The 18371-nt window shown below is 29.9% G+C and overlaps 1 protein-coding gene across 25 annotated transcripts in view; it reads left to right on the top strand.

The window, feature by feature from the left end:
• The window catches only part of LOC105201830 (dynamin), a 28761-nt gene extending 10627 nt beyond the window's left edge, over nucleotides 1–18134 (top strand). For 4 of the 25 annotated variants that reach the window (XM_039458033.1, XM_039458252.1, XM_039458169.1 and 1 more), the window contains 7 exons: nucleotides 1759–1770; nucleotides 2056–2262; nucleotides 2604–2779; nucleotides 2886–2891; nucleotides 3341–3529; nucleotides 5231–5326; nucleotides 10941–13407. In XM_039458033.1, coding sequence (XP_039313967.1) covers nucleotides 1759–1770; nucleotides 2056–2262; nucleotides 2604–2779; nucleotides 2886–2891; nucleotides 3341–3529; nucleotides 5231–5326; nucleotides 10941–11022 — 768 coding nt within the window. In that variant the 3' untranslated portion in view covers nucleotides 11023–13407. Of the gene's footprint in view, nucleotides 1–352; nucleotides 365–1758; nucleotides 1771–2055; nucleotides 2263–2603; nucleotides 2780–2885; nucleotides 2892–3340; nucleotides 3530–3871; nucleotides 10326–10940; nucleotides 13408–17481 lie in introns of those variants that run through there. The other 21 variants (XM_039458149.1, XM_039458312.1, XM_039458112.1 and 18 more) reach the window with 19 other exon arrangements.
• The last annotated feature ends 237 nt before the right edge of the window (nucleotides 18135–18371 follow it).

Here is an 18371-nt window from a genome sequence, read left to right on the forward strand (position 1 = left end):
TGATTAGATAATTACGTGTATGTCTTCATAAAAGAAACAGACTATCTACGTTTAGCAGAAAAAGCAGCTTTGCAACTATTATAAGATTTTTTCAATGTGATTGGTTCTTGTTCTTACTTCCTGCCGAATCGAAATGTATAAATCAATTATATTAAAGAATTTTACAATTATAATTGCAAAGCTACTTTTTCTGCTGAATGCAGTCATTTATATCAGTTTATTTATCAAAGATTTTAATTAGTTTTACAATTTTTATATATTTCTAAGATGAAAAAAAGAATCTCTGATTTGCTTTTTGAGTTAATATATTTGAGTTATTATATTTATTTGAATCCATTTTAATTTATTTTAGGATAAGCAGAGGGTGAGTTAATTAAAAAATAAAAGATTTTGTTGATTTTTAATTCTTTAACTGTGTGGTGACCTGAATTATTGTTAAGAGTTATATTGCAACTAACAAAAAGAATTATTTTTAAAAAATAGGTTTGATTTTATTTTCATGATTCCCAATTAGGATTAGAATTAGAATTAAAATATATATGCAGAATTAGTAAAAGAAAATGGCCTATACTGGCACACTATTTTGTTTTTGGATAATATTTTTTTTTTTAAGAACTTTTAATTAAAAATAAGACTTGAAAAACATAAATACAAACTAAGAAGTGTCTTCTATCGGATGGTATAGCAGGTTTTTATAATACTATTTTATATTTTGTAATAATTTAAATAATTGAATGTTTTTGCAACATAATTCAAAAAGAGTGTCTTAGAAATTGAGCCTCAAAATTGGCACCCTTAACAGTAACAGCAAAATTCATACATGACTCCGTAGAGAAAGAGTTAATTATACAACAAATTGATAAACTAAGTAATAAAATATATTTGTTTATTCAACAATAAAGTTTATGAAATTAAAAAGCTAGAATTGAATTCTCCCATACATTTTTTTTTTACATTTTATTAGTAGATTTACCGCATCCGGTACTGTTTTTTCTACCTGAGTTATTAAAGAAAATATGAAAAAATTCATGAAACATCTGTCAATATTGTAGTTGAAGATTTCGTAGTTATTTTCTATTTTCATAGAGAAGTGATTTGCTTTATGCTGAAGCAATTTTATGTTTCAAACCATTACAAAGAAAATGTGAAAGGGAAAAATATAAATCAAAGTTTTAGGAAGCTACAAACATGTAAAATAATAATCTTTATTATACTCTATGGTATTATCAATATCTTATATTCACTATTATTTCAACTATGAAATTTGCAAGAGAAAATCGCAAATATTATTTTTGTTTTTCAATTTGTTTTTAACAGATTTTATATAGAAAAAAAGAAATTATGTTCTGTATATAAATTATGTTTTACGTAACTAATGTTTTTATTTCTTTAATTATTTAAGTAGATCATGTTTTTATCATTGTATTAATATAATACAGTGTTTAATTTCCGAGAAATACGGGGATGCCGATTTAAAAAGAGTAAGCCAATATTGACGACTTTCTTTTATTAAATTTTGCAAAATTTTATGTGCAATTATATAGGTCATCAGATTATTCGTGATATTATTTTACGCGTGAATATTTTATATGAATACAATTTCTATTGCTCTTTGATATTGTTAACTATACTTGAGACATTTATGCAGAGTGCGTGGGTTTTTATATCTATAACAATTTCTAAAATAAAAACTAACATCTTGTATTGAGCATAATAGAATCATTTTCTTTTTGTCTCTTATTTGAATCAACTAAAAAGGAAGGATATGAGGTTGGTACAATCGTGTTTTCAATTACAAAACGCACGACACTTAACATAAGCACGGACACCTGTTCAACCCAAGTACACTACTGCAGAAAATTCCAACACATAGAATATGTTATTCTATATTTTGATTATATTTCTATATTTGGTCAATACTCGTATTAGTTTAATGTCTTGTTACTGTTATCTGATATATTGCCTTCTTAGTTATTGAACTGTTTAAAAACGTTTTAATTGCCAATATAGGAAATGATATATAGAATTTAAAGAATATTGTTCTTGTTTCTTTAGGGTGGAACAGAAGGTCAATCATCGATGGATCCTCAATTGGAGCGTCAGGTGGAAACTATCAGAAACTTAGTAGATTCTTATATGAAGATCGTTACGAAAACTACCCGCGATCTAGTTCCCAAAACAATTATGATGCTTATTATTAACAACGCTAAGGATTTCATTAACGGAGAACTGTTGGCACATCTTTACGCAAGCGGCGATCAGGTAAAACATTACTTTTGCAGTATGTAATGTATTTATATGACTGTCGCAAAATCAATTTTTAAAGATTTTATAGATTGATCTTTTTCGCTATTTCCTAGTCAACCAACGATGAAATAAATACTCCGACGATATTCAATGATCCAATATAATCATAAGTGTATCTTACTATTTCTTTTCTTTCATCCTTTTCCGTATTTATCATTTTTTAATACAATAAATTAAATTCAACTCTTAAATATATTAAATTTTTAAATAGAGCATATTGTTGCATTTATGTATTTGATTTTTTCTATTTATATCTTTATATATTTAAAATTTACGATGTGTTCGTGCATTTACAGGCTTCGATGATGGAAGAATCTCCAGAAGAGGCACAGAAACGAGAAGAGATGTTACGCATGTATCACGCGTGCAAAGAGGCTCTTCGTATCATTGGAGATGTCTCGATGGCTACGGTTTCAACCCCAGTACCACCGCCCGTGAAGAACGATTGGTTGGTGTCCGGCGAAAATCCAAGGTAACCCTTATGTTATTCTTAAAATGGTCTATCGCGCATTTTACTAATTTATCATCCTTACATTTTGTACCGTGCTTTGCCATACATTTGAACACCGTTGAAACAGTCTTGGGTAAGATTTTTTACACTCTTGATATATATTTATTTTTTTCTCAACACTTAGACTGTATTATGAAAAAGAACACTTGATCATTTTGTTATACAGAACACCATGTTCATATTATGCATGCTTTTTCAATTAGTAGACTTTCATGAGTAATGATATTTTTTATGTAAAAGTATCGAGCTAAATTAAAATATATTGTTAGAACTTAATTAATTTAGTCAGTATTTTATATTTGATGTCAACTAATTTATTATTTATATCTTCGAGGAAATATTAAAGAATTATATAAATTATTATATACTTAAACAAAGAGAGATTTTATACAATAATCTTTTTTGATGTATATTGATTGTAACTTCTTTTGTTCAACGTCAATGAGAGAACACGTTGATGCGCTAAAAAAATGCAGAAATCGATTGTAGGCCGATTATATCTAAACGTATTATACGTTTTAGATTATCGCCACCATCTCCTGGTGGTCCAAGACGCGGAGTGACACAGCCACCACCTATTTCTAGCTCACGAGCACCACCACCAGTACCTGCAAGTGGCCGGCCAGCACCAGCCATTCCTAATAGACCTGGTCCAGGTGGACCACCACCAACGCGAGCTAACCCTGGCCTACCTCCACCTATGATACCATCGTGAGTACAATATACTTTATATAGAACTTAAAACTCTACGAAAATTTCACTTATTAACATCGCAGAGGAAATCTCAAATCGTATATCGCGTGTTTATCATACCGTCGATCGCAATTCTTACGTTAAGCTAATTTGCGCACGTCGAATTTTAAGTCGCACAATAACGTTCCTCGCTGATTGTGTGTTCGAAATATAATGATACAATAACGACGTTAAAACGGTATACACTATACAGTAGTGAACGTAAAGTTTGCAGCTTTCCCCGAGAATTTTACCTGACTATATTAAACAGTAGCTTTTGTGATTGGGGCTTTTGGGTGCTAACTTCACTTTCTATTGCAGGCGCCGACAATAAGTCTTCGCACTAACTCGCCTATTCGCTACTAATCAATACCGTATCCGTTGCATTATAGACGGTGTATATTTTACACAAAACACACTGTTTCTCTCTAATTGTTATCGTTACTGTCTGCATACACTATGAGAGATTACGTGATCAATGTTAATTAAGTAGGAGTGTGAAAATAACACACAGAATTATTCTAATTGTATAAGTCCTGCACCTTTTTTGTGTTTATGGGATCTAATTGAGCTTCCAAATGTCGAGCAATTCCTCTAGTGCATTTCATCTACGTAACACGACAACGACGTATTTTTTAAGTGATTGAGGAAGAATTAGAGTAATTGTATTATTGATATTTTCTATGATATTATTTCTATTATTTACTATTTATATTGCGTGAACAGTGTAATAATTTTTTAGCCTAATTCATACATATATATATAAATATGTTCTATGTATAATATTATTTCTGGCATGAAGATTAACACAGCCCTAACTATAATTGTATTTTAACGCCACTACTAGTGAAATCTGCAATACTAAATATTTCCAAATATCTTCTTGTTCTTAGAAAATGGAGAGATACATATATATATAATATACATAATCGAGTCACACGTATTTGATTGTAAATTACCTTGATAAAGCTGTATATCATATACATGTATATACCGTTGAAAATATTGTCAAATAAAGGACTTTACGTTCTTATGGCAGATAGATAACCATTTATTTACTTACTAACAGCATGACATTTCGGCAACTAAATATGAAAAATGACAGTCATCGGAATTCTGTTAGTTATCTACCAAATATTTATCATATCATTGATATATTTTGTGTAAAAACTATGATATGCCCTTTAAATGTAATTTCAAAACTTCTCAAACGCATATAACAGCACTTCTACTTTATACGTCTCTTATTGTCTAAAGTATTTTATATGAAATCTAACAATCCGAAACTTGTCAATTACTAATTGTGGACAAATATGTCGGTGCCTGCATTACGATTTATCAAAAACAACAAAATAGCATATATAATTGTTATGTATTTATAAATTAAAGCTAAATAGTGTGAATTTAGTCTAACAGCTTAAAGCTGCCTTTGAATATTGAACAAATATCGTATCGTTATTACAAAACATTTTTTATAAATACTGTTACAAAGCTACACGTACCATTAATGTTACTTTATCTCGGATACGCATTTTAAAAAGGCATTGTGCACGCTTTCGTACACGAGACACGCATCATAAGTTAACATTTAGCAACGCTAAACATATGATGTATGTCCCTGAAACAAATTGCAAGAGTGAGATCAGTAGTCAAAGTTGGGTATCCGTGGTGTATGTTTAGTCGAGGGGGTGGTCTACAGCAGAGGATAACACAAGCTGCGACACAAGCTGCGACGCAGGCCGCCGTGAACGAGCTGATGGATGCGTTCAAGATCAAGTAAATAGATATCCTCAATTTTTCCGAGCTGTACCTTTAACAACATAATGTATATGGGTATCCGTTTAAATTGCGCAGAAAGTAGATGGTAGACTGTTCAGGGTTGAGAATGAACTAAAATTCATGTTGTCTTTGAATAGAACTATAACAAAATTCCGCAGAATATAATCACTAATTTGAGCCTGTCTCATTTCGTCTGTGTCTTTCTTTTTCTTTTGCATGGTGTTCCATAAATTTAATTAATGATTATGCTTTAGGAATTAAATCTATACACACATGTGTGTGTGTGTATGTAACATATGTGTATGCATATTTTTGTGTAGGATATAACGTGTTTCACAAAAGTATATATCTGTGTATGTGTATATATAAATATGCGCACAGATATATATTTATGTATTTGTAAGTATAATAAATATAAATATATATACTATATATATATATATATATATATATATATATATATATATATATATATCTTATGCAATATTCTATATTACCTTCAATGTCTTAGAAGATTTAATTATGGTATTTTTTAAAATCACACTGGTTCAAAGTCGAGCAATAAAATTTTAAACTTTAACATTTTAAACTTCAGAACTGGAATCAAAGTATGACAGTCAGAAAAAATGTTATGAATTAAAAAATATATATATACATATATGTGTAAAAAACAAAATAGAGTTTAATATAGAGATTAGTGCAGTTAATCCGATTTCATTGTTATTTTCGCACTATGTAAAAGTGTGAAACCTCGTACGTAGTCTTGTTAGCGAATCTAAACAAAATATGAATTTCCTTCTAAAATGTATTTGCATCCAGTGAATCTATCCTGGAAAGTCTACCAGAACCTGATAATGTGATCGACAGTAGCTTTGCATTGATTATAAGGAGTATTCCATCGTTGAAGAGCGAGTTTGATATAAATATTGTGGTATTGTCGTGTCAACTGCAACCGACATGTACTCGAATTACAATATTGAAGAAAATGTCGAATGCGTCGTCGGCAGTAATGAGTTAGACGAGAAAATGTCATGCTGTTGGGAAAGTAGCTAAAACTCACGAAGTATATCCAGCTTGTTTTAAATAAGATTCTTTAATGACAAAAAAGCATTGTACTACACGGAATGCTGTAAAATTCCTCTCTATTTCTCTCTACCTCCCATAATGTTTGTTACTTTTTTCTCTTATAGCCATTAAAAAATATATATATGCCATATATACATATATATACATAATAAGAAATAAAAGATACTTCATAATATTTACGAGATATAAACAAGAAAAAAAATGTGCTCAGACATAGGATGTGATATAGCGTAGAATGCTTCAAGGATTTTGCATGAAAATCCGAAGTCACGAAATTTCTCTTCCTTTCTCTTTCTCCTTATCCCTTCTATCTTTCCTTTTCTCTCCCTTTCCTCTCTCCTTTTCTCTTTCTGAATAGTCTAAATTAACGATATAATCGCACCTATTGATAACAAATAATATCACATACAATGTATAATGAATGTACATCACATTTGGCAAGCGCATTAAGGAGCGATGTTGTATTTTGTATTATTTATAGTAATTTCTTCCGAAGAGAGCTCCCTGATCATGCTTGCGGTTCAACTGTATATAAGATGACTTTTTTGTAATTAGGTACTCTTGCCTATTTGCAGAGCAACGACGTGTTTCGAGATTTGTATAGTACACGTTCTTGCATAAAATATTTGTGACATTTGGAAGGATCGTATCAAATAGTATGGCACAAGTTTATAAATTTATTATATAAATTTTCTAATACTTTGTAAAACTTGTTGTGCTGGATTGTACTATACATGAAGCGATTTACGTACTCATTTCGAATACGTTCACGCAGTGACCTGGAAAAACTCAAAGACGGTAATCGAAGTGCAATTAAAAATAAAAGAAAATATTATTTTTTGTTACAGTAGGACGTTGAATGTCTTCTTAAATGAATGACGAATTTAGAAAAACACGGCGACGGAAGACTCGTATTTTCTGTGTCATTGCGTTGTCCGTATTCTAAACAATTGTCATTGTAACATCATGAGTTTAATAATGAACAAGAAAAAAAAGTCTATAAATTCCGTCTATAAAATTACGGATGTTAACATATCTAACTTGTATTTTCCATTGAAATTGCCAATATCAAGAAGGCCTAATATTTTTTTCACACACATATACACACAGCTATTTATTTCTAACTTATTTTATTTCATAATTCTGTAACCATGCGCATTATTTTGCTTCGTGTTTTAGTTACTTACATATATAAACTTTTAACTTATTCTCGAATTTATTAAAATTCATCGCTCTTTCTCTGAAGCACGTCGGATTATAATTATATGTATAATTTTGCGTATCATTACTGAGACAAGGATATTATATTCCTTGTGGTTTAAATGTAATGGTGAAGTTCCGGAATATAAATCGATGTCGCGTTTTACATTTGGCGCAGAGTGCATAAGTAACATCGACACGAAAGAGATTTTACGTGCAGCCACAAAATACACTATTGTAATGTTATTGTACAGTATAACTTGTATACAGAGCGTATATATACATACATTGATCCTTTGAAGCAATGTCAGAATTAAATGCGTTGATATAACAAAAGTAACGCGGTTACAAATATTAAATTAATTATTAAAATCATCGCGCTATATTATATTGTAAGAAGTATATTCGTAGGTTGGTTTAGCAACGTATTTCACACTCGATAGTCTCGTGAGAGTTTTTTCGTTTTAAAATGGTCATTTTTGCACTAGCGAATTGTTAAGGCATAACAAGAAGATAAGATTAGATAAAAACCTTTTTACAAGGTATAGATTGGGCATATCATATGCTGTGTGCACTCACCACATTGAATATTATTAATTGAACACTAAAATGAAAAGTTAAATGAAGCATTTAGAGCTCTCTCGGTTCAATTTAGTGTGAATATTCCACCTCTTCCGATAGTGCACTATTTATATTTATTTTCAAAAGAAAGAAAATGGGCAGAAAAATTAGATCAGACTATTGAAATTTAATGAAATCTGTGTAATGTATTAGTGTAGGATAAATATGTGTAAGCATTATATGTTCTGTGGAATAGATCATTTGAACGATAAGAGAATCGCTTGTTCCACAATTCCGCAATTGCACTTATAGTATAATTCTTGTAATATAATGAAAAATAATCTATTATGTATTCAAGTGCATCTGGCGACGATTTGGTGGAATATCAACCTCAAGCCTTACAACGAAGGATCTTATAATAATCGTGCTTAGTGAATTATAAATATTTTATGATTAATTAAACAGCATATTTTGTCTTTAAAAACATTTGTTTTCTCTCTACATTATGTTATGATTTAATTGTAAAGGTATTATGAGGCCCGATGTTAATTGTAGATAAATTGCGCCGAGCTGATAAATACCAACTTCTGAATTGTCTATAAAAGAAAAGGAGTGTTACAACAGTGTATATATACAGGGTGTTCATTAATGTTTGTACCCACTTTTTACCATAGGAGCATGATTTACCGACGGATATGTATTTCTAACATATTATTATATTAGAAATAACAAATGCGTGCTCTTATAGTAAAACGTGGAGACAAACATTAATGAACACCCTGTATATCTGTGTGTGTGTGTCTGTGTGTATAAATTTTATATATATATATATATATATATATATATACATATACATATACATATACATACACATACATACATACATATATATATAAAGATTGCAAAATATGCACTTTATTCGACACATTACACGCATATACATGCTTCCATCTAAAGCCTTATATGTCACTCTAGTTATTATGCTTATCTCATGTAAAGCTAACATCGATTAAGTATGTAATTCTATTGTATACCGCGGGCTGAGAATCTTCGGATTGTCGCGCTTATATAGCATTATGAAAAATATTTGGGAGGAATCAGAGAGAGTAATATTTCAGTCGAAAAGCGAATCGTGGGTTTGCTGTCGGCGTAGTTTTGATATTTTGAAGGGTTTGGCACACAGGAGAGTGATGAAAATTTTGAAATCTGCTGAGAAAAAGAGAAAGAGACAATAAGATGATTTAATAAATTCACTATAAATACAAATACTTTAAATGTTTTCACTGGTATATAGACGTAGTAATTCGAAATTGCACGCCAAAGACACGCATATCTTCCCTCTATTTCTTCCGATTGTGCCAAACCCTTTGATTGTACGCGGGCAAAGTAACCCCCAATTATAAAATAGAAAGTCTTTGGTAAGCAAAACTTCGCAGCCGCGATGAGGAGCGACGGAAACCCATACAGCAAAATCACTATGTACTTCTAACTCCAGATATTGGATGGCAGATATAGTTCTTGTCGATCAAGATAAACCATTATTGCCCTTGTTAATTTTTATATCGTATATTAATTTTTATAGTGATTTTTATTCCAAACTGCTAAATCCAACTAAGAAACCATAATTATATTCTGGGGTAAATTTCTCGAAATATCGTTAAATTACAATATTGGAGGGTTACTTGGCTAAGACGGCTCCCGCATGATCTGTATTATTTATGTAATATGTTGCGCTAATAATATTGATACAGATATACTGATATCGTTATAAACGTTATATAAACGATCGATATTATTGCGCACTGTACTCTACAATAATATTGATCGTACGTAAGAGCCGCTTAAGTTCTGCGCTACATCCCGAAAGATGCGTTGTAACTTGTAATATCGCGCCCTGCGCGCACGAGAGGAACACACATACACTGTTTTACTGCAATATAAATGTGTATATAGGGAGTAACATGTTATAGAATATATGTATACGTATATATATATACATATGCGTACACGTACATAAATATGTATATATACATGCGCGTATGTCCTTGAAAAATAAGATTATGTAAAAAGGACATTGCTCTTATGAACAGTCGAAGACGCATTTCCGTCGGGTTTATCGGCAAATAAAGGATCTGTCTCTCGTGGGAAACGTACTAGTACCTATGAGTAATGATATTGGAATCATTTAAAGATGAATCAGAACTTGTGAATGTGTTCTCCCCGTGTACGGGGATGCGTATTCGCGTTCTGTGTTTTTTTTTTTTCTTGTAGATCTTGAACCTATTGTTTGCGATCCTATAATGTTCTCTTGTAATACATATACTTTTCCAAAATAGTCGATAATAATGTGATATTTAATAGTAATCTGATCTAAAAATACGTATACATCAGAAAATTGTTCAAAATTAATCTTGTTTGATTCATTAAAGGCTATACTATAATATAATTTTGAGTATAAAGAGTAATGTTTAAAATTAAGAACTGTTTTTAAAATTTTTATTATTATTTATTTTCCACTTATATAATAAATATTGCTATGATCTTTCTGAAAATTAATATATTAATGTATATATATTTTAATTATTATTAATATATTTTACATATTATATATTATAGACTTAAAAAATTTAAGAGAGCATCATTTAGTATTATAATTAATTTGTTTATAAAAATAGAGATAAGTCGTAATTGGCCATTTAATGGAGTTGCAATTGATTCTGTAAAGTGAATAAAATTCTAATATTATTTCTTCTTTCCAATTTAGCGCCGCTATTGGAAAAATACGAGACGTATTATATAAATTTTTTTATTTTAATTTGTTATATTGTTACGTAAGATATTCGTAATTTGTTATATAAGATAGTAATAATGCGATTAAATGTCTCGCCACTCTATTTTTTGCATGTATTTTATCACTGAAGCTTGAGCATGCTGTGTGAATCTCTTGTCTTTTTAATCTAAATTATCATTTCACGCTATTAATGTTTCTTAATCTGTTTTATTCCGCTATTTATATTTTGCGATAATACTATAACAGTTTATAATACTTTTTTCTGAGACTAAATGTGATTCTATATGTCCTCAGCTTGTGATATTTGGATAAAATTTTTGTATTTGCCTAAAATGAAAAAAAATTTTTTTTTTTAATTTTTATTTTAATATAATTAATATCTTTAATTTTAATAATTACTGAACACCCTATATAATATTATTATTTATATTATTTTTTTATCTTTATATTTTATAATTTATAGTATCTATGCGTGTTTCTAAATGTGTCTTTCTTCTTATTTTATGATAATTAAAATATTTAAGTTTTAATCTATTTAGAGCTAGAGAGAGAAAAATTTTACTCTTAGACAATGAATTTCTCAAGCTTGCCTGTTTATATATCAATATCGCGTCTCTTTCGTTGAATGATCGATTCTCCCTGCAACGTGTTTTCGTTTTAAATTTTGTGAATACACATCCAACAATCAATATCTGTCTATGTTGTAGGCGTCCCGTACCCAATATTCCCCCCCGAATTCCTGACAGACCATACTCCGGCCGACTAAACTGAGCTAGTTCAACACAGCAGCAGCATCTAAGACAGCAGCCTGTGCAACACAAGATGCACCTGTAACAGTCCGAGACAACATTAGAAGAGGTCTCGTCCTGGATGACGGACCATGACGAATCGTGCCGTAGGGCAAAGTTGGCGGAAGAAATCCTCAGTTACGCAATGGGGACAAAAAGATCTCTTAAAGCAAACGTCCTATGTATTACTCTGATCTCAACGGCCTCGACATCGAGTTGTCGACGTTTGCCGACAGAGACAGGAATCACAAGGAGTAATTAGAACCGCAGGGAAATTATTCATGCAGAGAGAAAGAGGAGCAAGGCTGTGTTATGCGAATATTGGAGGAGAAAGAGGGACCAAGAAACGAAAGGCAGACACAAGGAAATGGCTTGCCCGTTTCTCGATGGTCAGAACAGCCAGAAAGATTCCATCAGTCACTTTTTTAACCACTTCTTTCTCTGGTGTATATTTCGTCTTCTATCTTTATTTATGTACAGCTACATCCGCGTTAGATTACAGTATAGTTTTAAGTATTAACACTGCGCTCGACACGCGCAAAGTGTATTTTTAAAGGAATGATTTCATTCAGAATAGCAATAGAGATTTTACGATAAGAAGGACGATCCAGACGTATTTCTCGATTCTGTTCGACGATTTAAAAAAGCCATTTAAAATCGTGACTATCAGTATTATGAACAAGTTAGTTAGGACTACCAAGTACTCAAGAGTATGAGTTCAGTTTTTCGAGGAATGTCGGAATCGCAATATTACCAATTTAATTTCAATTAACAGTTTTCAACCGCGAAATTGCAAATGGATAAATTTGAAAACTTCGCCGGTTAAATACTTCCTTCTGTCTTTCTCGTGCTTATTTGTAACATTCAAGATTTACTTTAGCCTTCTTATCGTAAGTTCCGTGGCGGAAGTATTGAATATAGAAGCGATTTTTTTCACATATGAGACGACTATAGGCAACCCAATTACCTCGATTGTAGAAGATCTAATTAAAGACAAACTAAGTCACATCTCGCGAAGGGGAAACGGAGAGTTTGCGATCGAACACGCTATCAGCATTCCAAAAAAATTTTGCAGTTACAATAAAATTACATGGAAATATAAATTATTGTGATCAATGCATTATTATCGTAATTAAACTTGTTATCTACTTGTCAATTCGTGCCAAGGAGATTGTTTGTTGGACATAATAACGATACCATCTTTAAGGATCTTAAAGATTCCGCGATGAACAACGAAGCGTAAAATGGTAGGGCCATCGTATCGAGTGGTGTGTAAAAGACAAAAACTGAAAATATCGATATTTATTTCGATCTTGTAGAATTTGATTTTTTTTTTTATCGACGCACATGCGCAATTATTTTTATGTATCTTTTTATAATTATTTTTTCATCGTAATGTAATTAATTAATAACCGCGAACACCGACGACGGTATTGGAGAAATCATCACGATTGTTTTATAAATAAAATCAAAACGGCGGCAAGCGAAGTAACGAAAATTGTACATACAATTTATAAATATAGTATTATAAATGTCCTAGGAAGAGATCTTTGTATCACGAAACATTAGTAATAATCAGTCTACGTGAACACCGACTGACGATTGTGTACCTACAATGAAGAATCAAATAAATAAATATTTAATACGAAACAGTTCGCTTTATCAGTGAGAAATTTTCTGTTTCTGCCATAATTTATATTAAGATTCATACATTTTGTGTATACATAAAACATAATTATAAATATATATATATATATATATATATATATATATATATATATATATATATATATATATTTGTAATTATGTTTTATTATATATTGGTTTATATCTACAATATTGTAGTATGTTATTAATATTAATCTATTGTTTTATAACTTATAAATAGAGATGCACACGATTTTTTTCTTGTATATAATTGGCGTAAAAGTTAAAACTAATGTAAAACTGGGTTATGTTAACTGATGTAAACTTTTCTGTACTACTTACGCGTTTAATGAAAACGTATAGTAACTTCAATTTTAAAACTTACTTTTTCTTAACAACTGTTTTCGAGTGTTCTTATGTGCTCATATATATATAAAAGAAAAAAAAACAAATTGAAATATAAATGACAGATAATCTATCACAACTTAACCATATTGTCAAAATAATATTTTATTTCCCAATTTAATTTATTTACTTTAGAAATTAATGTCAATAAAATGTCGCATATTTTTTTAGAATATTGTAATTCTGATAATACAAGTTATGTCAAAAAAAATCTGCCATCGTGATCGTGAATATAAGCTCAATCAAATTCTCGAGCAAGTGGAAGCTCTTTCAGATGTAGTGGACGAACTTAGGACGGAGCTAAATTATTTGAAGAAAATACCCTTTAATGTGAATCAAGAAAATATATATTTTGAATATGTAAAAGACAATAAGAAAATTGATTATGCTAGTCCGAGTCTGTGGCAAAAAGTAAAAAGATATTTTGAAACTGATGGAGTTTCGACAAAGATCGATGAAACATGTGAGCTTGCAAGAAATAGCCAGGTATTTTTAGAATATATTAGAAACGATATTTTAGAAACGATTAATTTTTTATTAAAATATATTAAATAAAAAAAAAAGATAATTATTGGAAATTTCTGTTTAAGGTCTTGAAAAAGAAGAAAGAAAAGGATAAAAAATTAATTAAATTCTCAAAGATATACGGTAGTTTGAATCTCTTTAAAAACAAGATTATTAAAAATATACATAGTCGAAAGATTCGACAATCTCCAAATAGCACTAATTGTAAAAGAAATTGCGTATCAAGCATCCAACAACAACAGCATAAAGAACATCTTTTATTACAAAAAGAACAGAAGCCTTTAAAATTTATTAGAAGAAATGATGTAAATAAGTATACCGATATTAGCAAGGAATTGGACAATTCGGCAGACACTTCATTTACATCTAACGCTTCTGCACAAGCAGACATCACTATATGTTCGCAACAAAAAGATGGCAAGAAGTCACATAATTATAACTGTTTTACAAGTCAAAACATTACAAAGAAATTTAGTCCATTAAACGAACAAATTAGTCCGTTATCAATGATAAATGATGATCAATCTGTGATTTACTCGAATAGATTTACAGATAAATTATCAAAAAATTCTACAAAACAAACATTCCTAAAGAATAAAATAACATATAGATATTTATGCGGAGAGCAATGTCCTTATGCGCTATACAAATTGTGCAATAAATACAGATGCAGCACACCGGAAAAGAAAGTAAACGACGAAATCAATGGATTGACGCTCGAATACCCAAGTTTCGAAGAAAAGAAAGATTTTCAGAAGTTTATAAATGTCGATACGGTACGAAACGATGAATGTTTCATGGAATATTCACCTGTTGAAATTAGAATAAACGAATCTTCAACTTCTTCTCTTTCGGTGAATTTGGAAGTTGATGTCTGTAACGATTCCAGCGAGTTGGAGGATGTTGACGAATTTACTGAGCGAAGAAAAGCCAGAACATATATTATAAACAGAACAAGCATGAAAAAAGATGATTTAATTAAAGATTGTAGAACTGAGAATGAACTACCTTTTAATATAATTTCTTCGCAGAGAAAAATGAGTGAAAAAAGAAATAAAATTGATGAAATAGTAAAAGTAAGTTAATATTGATAATTTTTATTTGATTCGATTTGAAAAAATCTCGTTAAATCAAACAAAATTTAGAAACATAATAAATAGTGTAAAATTATATTTGTAGAAAGTCTTGTCTAAAGAAAAATACGTATATCCTGAAGAAAATAATCAAGGGGATACAAAATTTGTAACAGGAAATTTTATCAGCAATTATCAGCCAATGAAAAGCAGTAATAAACAAATTCAATGCGTTATTTCCGCATCAACGTCTCCAACATGTAGTAAGAAAATATCCGTTAAAACTTCAACTTCAAATTTTCAACGAAGAGGCATCCAAGTACGTCGAACAACAGGCAAGGCAATATGTGATAATTTTCCTAAAATAGTAATTCCAAGACGAATAAAAACGAATATACAGACGCAAGATGAATGTTCGCACTTGAACTGCCAACAAAACGAATTGTCTATTTTGCATGACTGCATAAATGGAACAAACACGAAAGAGATAGATGACGAGGTTGAAGGAAAAAATATTACAAAAAAAGGAAATATCTGTGATATTTGCGCCATCGAAATGGATGCTTCATCATCGCAAATAGTTTGGCTTCGAATGAAGAGAAACAACATTTATTCTACACTTCAGACTAAAGAAAACACTAACATTCACTCAAATAAATCTTTGAACCATAAGTATGATTTAGCTGACTGGCAAAATAGATTAATACCTGTAAGAACATCCTGTCCGTGTTGTTGCAATCATATCTCTCGTAAAAAACTGAAAAATTACGTGGTTTTGTCAAATCCTACCTATTACTATTCTCCGTCTGAAACACTGGATTTTGACATGAGTAACATATCGTACAAGCTTTATGACTGTCTTGAAAAACTTGGGGATATGCAAGCTTTATAACTATCTTGAAAAACTGGAGAATACTGTTTGATATCTATGATCATAATTGTTCATCATTGTTGAATATATAGTTTATAACAAAATTTATTGCCTTCAAGGATTATATCTAATTAAATTGATGATTAATAATTAATAAAAACAATCACCCGAATGCGCCATAATATTTAAAATATATCATTTATTTTAACGGTAACAACACCACAAACACCATCATACTTTTGTATGTGTGTGTATACACATATAAACATGTATAAATTACATTTATAACGATATATTTACACTCAACTGTTCTTTACATCGCTCTCGTATTAATTCTTACAAACGTTGATTATATTTTTTTGAACGCACTTTAGTAATTATATTACGCAGTAAAAATCATTTTTTCTATCTTGTCAATTGAACAATTATTTTTAAAGAAGATTAAGTAGATATCGCACAAATATATTGACAAGATTTGCTTTTACAATAATATCGTAAAAACAGAAATGTTGATACGTATCTATTGTGCATCTCTCGTGTTGTCAGTAATTTTATTATAATCTAGCCTTTAGGTAAAATGTTTTACATAATTATGCGTACAACATATGAGAATTTGGAAATATAAAATTATTGTTTTAAAAATAAATTTTTTTTAAGAACATTACATATTGTGAAATAATATTATAATATTCTTTAAATTTAACCTTGAATATTTAAAGTTTAATACATTTTTTACTTCATCCCTATTTTACGTAATAACGTACGTATATTTAACTCATATCATCACTTAAATAATATGTAGTAAAAAAGATATAAAATAATAATTGTATTTTTAAGGAAACATCTCACTATTTTTTTATTTTACTATATAATGAGAAAAATCTTATCTGTTACAAATTACTCGTATATAATAAAATAATAATAATAAGAAGAAGAAGAAGAAACGATTTCAAATATCCAGATTGATGACAATTATTACAAAAACAAAAAGATCGAATTAGATTTCTAAAAAATATTTTGTCATGTCTTGAGAGATCTTGCATTTTTTCGGAAATCTTCAAAAAGACAATTTTTAATCTGAAAGATATGTTATAAGATATATATACATTTTGAGATTATTTCAGATATCTGTGAAGATGTCTTGAAGGTATCTTTTGGACATCTTCTAAAAATATCTTAAAAATATTAATTTTAATATCTTTTAGATATCCACAAGACATTGATGGAAAGTTATTATCCAACACGTAATATAAATATGTACCTACTGGAATACGGGGTAGGTACACAGTTTATAGTTTTACACTTAGGGCCAGTTCCACAATCTCCGGTTAACTGACCGGTTAAATGTCAACCGTTATTTCTGGTCAATTCTTCTTAACGACAAACGCAATTGGTCAATTTTGATGGAAAAATCAGCCGATTAAGTTGACCAAAGATTGTAAAATTGGCCCTTAGTACTGCAATTTTACATGTCCGTTATAAAATATACGTTGCATTTTGTATGATGATGATATAGAAATAAAGAATCTTATTTATAAATTATATTTTTCTGTAAGGTATAAAAAGTACAAATTGCATCGTTAAAAAATTGTGTGAACATCGTAAAATCCTTTTGATTGTTAAACTTGTATAAGAAATAATGGAAGAGCACTGGTATGACGTTCTAAACTTACGTCATGATTGTAATTTAATCGAGGAAAATATTAAGGATGAGAGTAACGGATTATTTCGTCGTTACCGTTATCGTTACTTTTTTATAATAACGATTTGGTAATGACAATTATCGATTTGATCATTACAATTTTTCATAATAGTAATGGCTACAAATAATGCGTTACTTCTCATCCGGAAAATTTATTATTCGACGACCGAAATATGTATATAAAGACTTGAACGAGATTTACTGAATTAAAAGCTAAACTTTCTAAGCTGATATGTACATTTCAGCAAACGGAAATGGATTCAAAATATTTAAAATGGATAAATATGGATTCAAAAAATCAAGAATTTGGATTTGGCAATGACCACACAAATCCATTTTTATCCAATTAAAGTTAAACAATTCCTTAAATTTATTTTAATCCATGAAGTGAGA

The sequence above is a fragment of the Solenopsis invicta genome, chromosome 1 (genome assembly GCF_016802725.1).
Source record: "Solenopsis invicta isolate M01_SB chromosome 1, UNIL_Sinv_3.0, whole genome shotgun sequence".
In the NCBI taxonomy this organism is placed as follows: domain Eukaryota; kingdom Metazoa; phylum Arthropoda; class Insecta; order Hymenoptera; family Formicidae; genus Solenopsis; species Solenopsis invicta.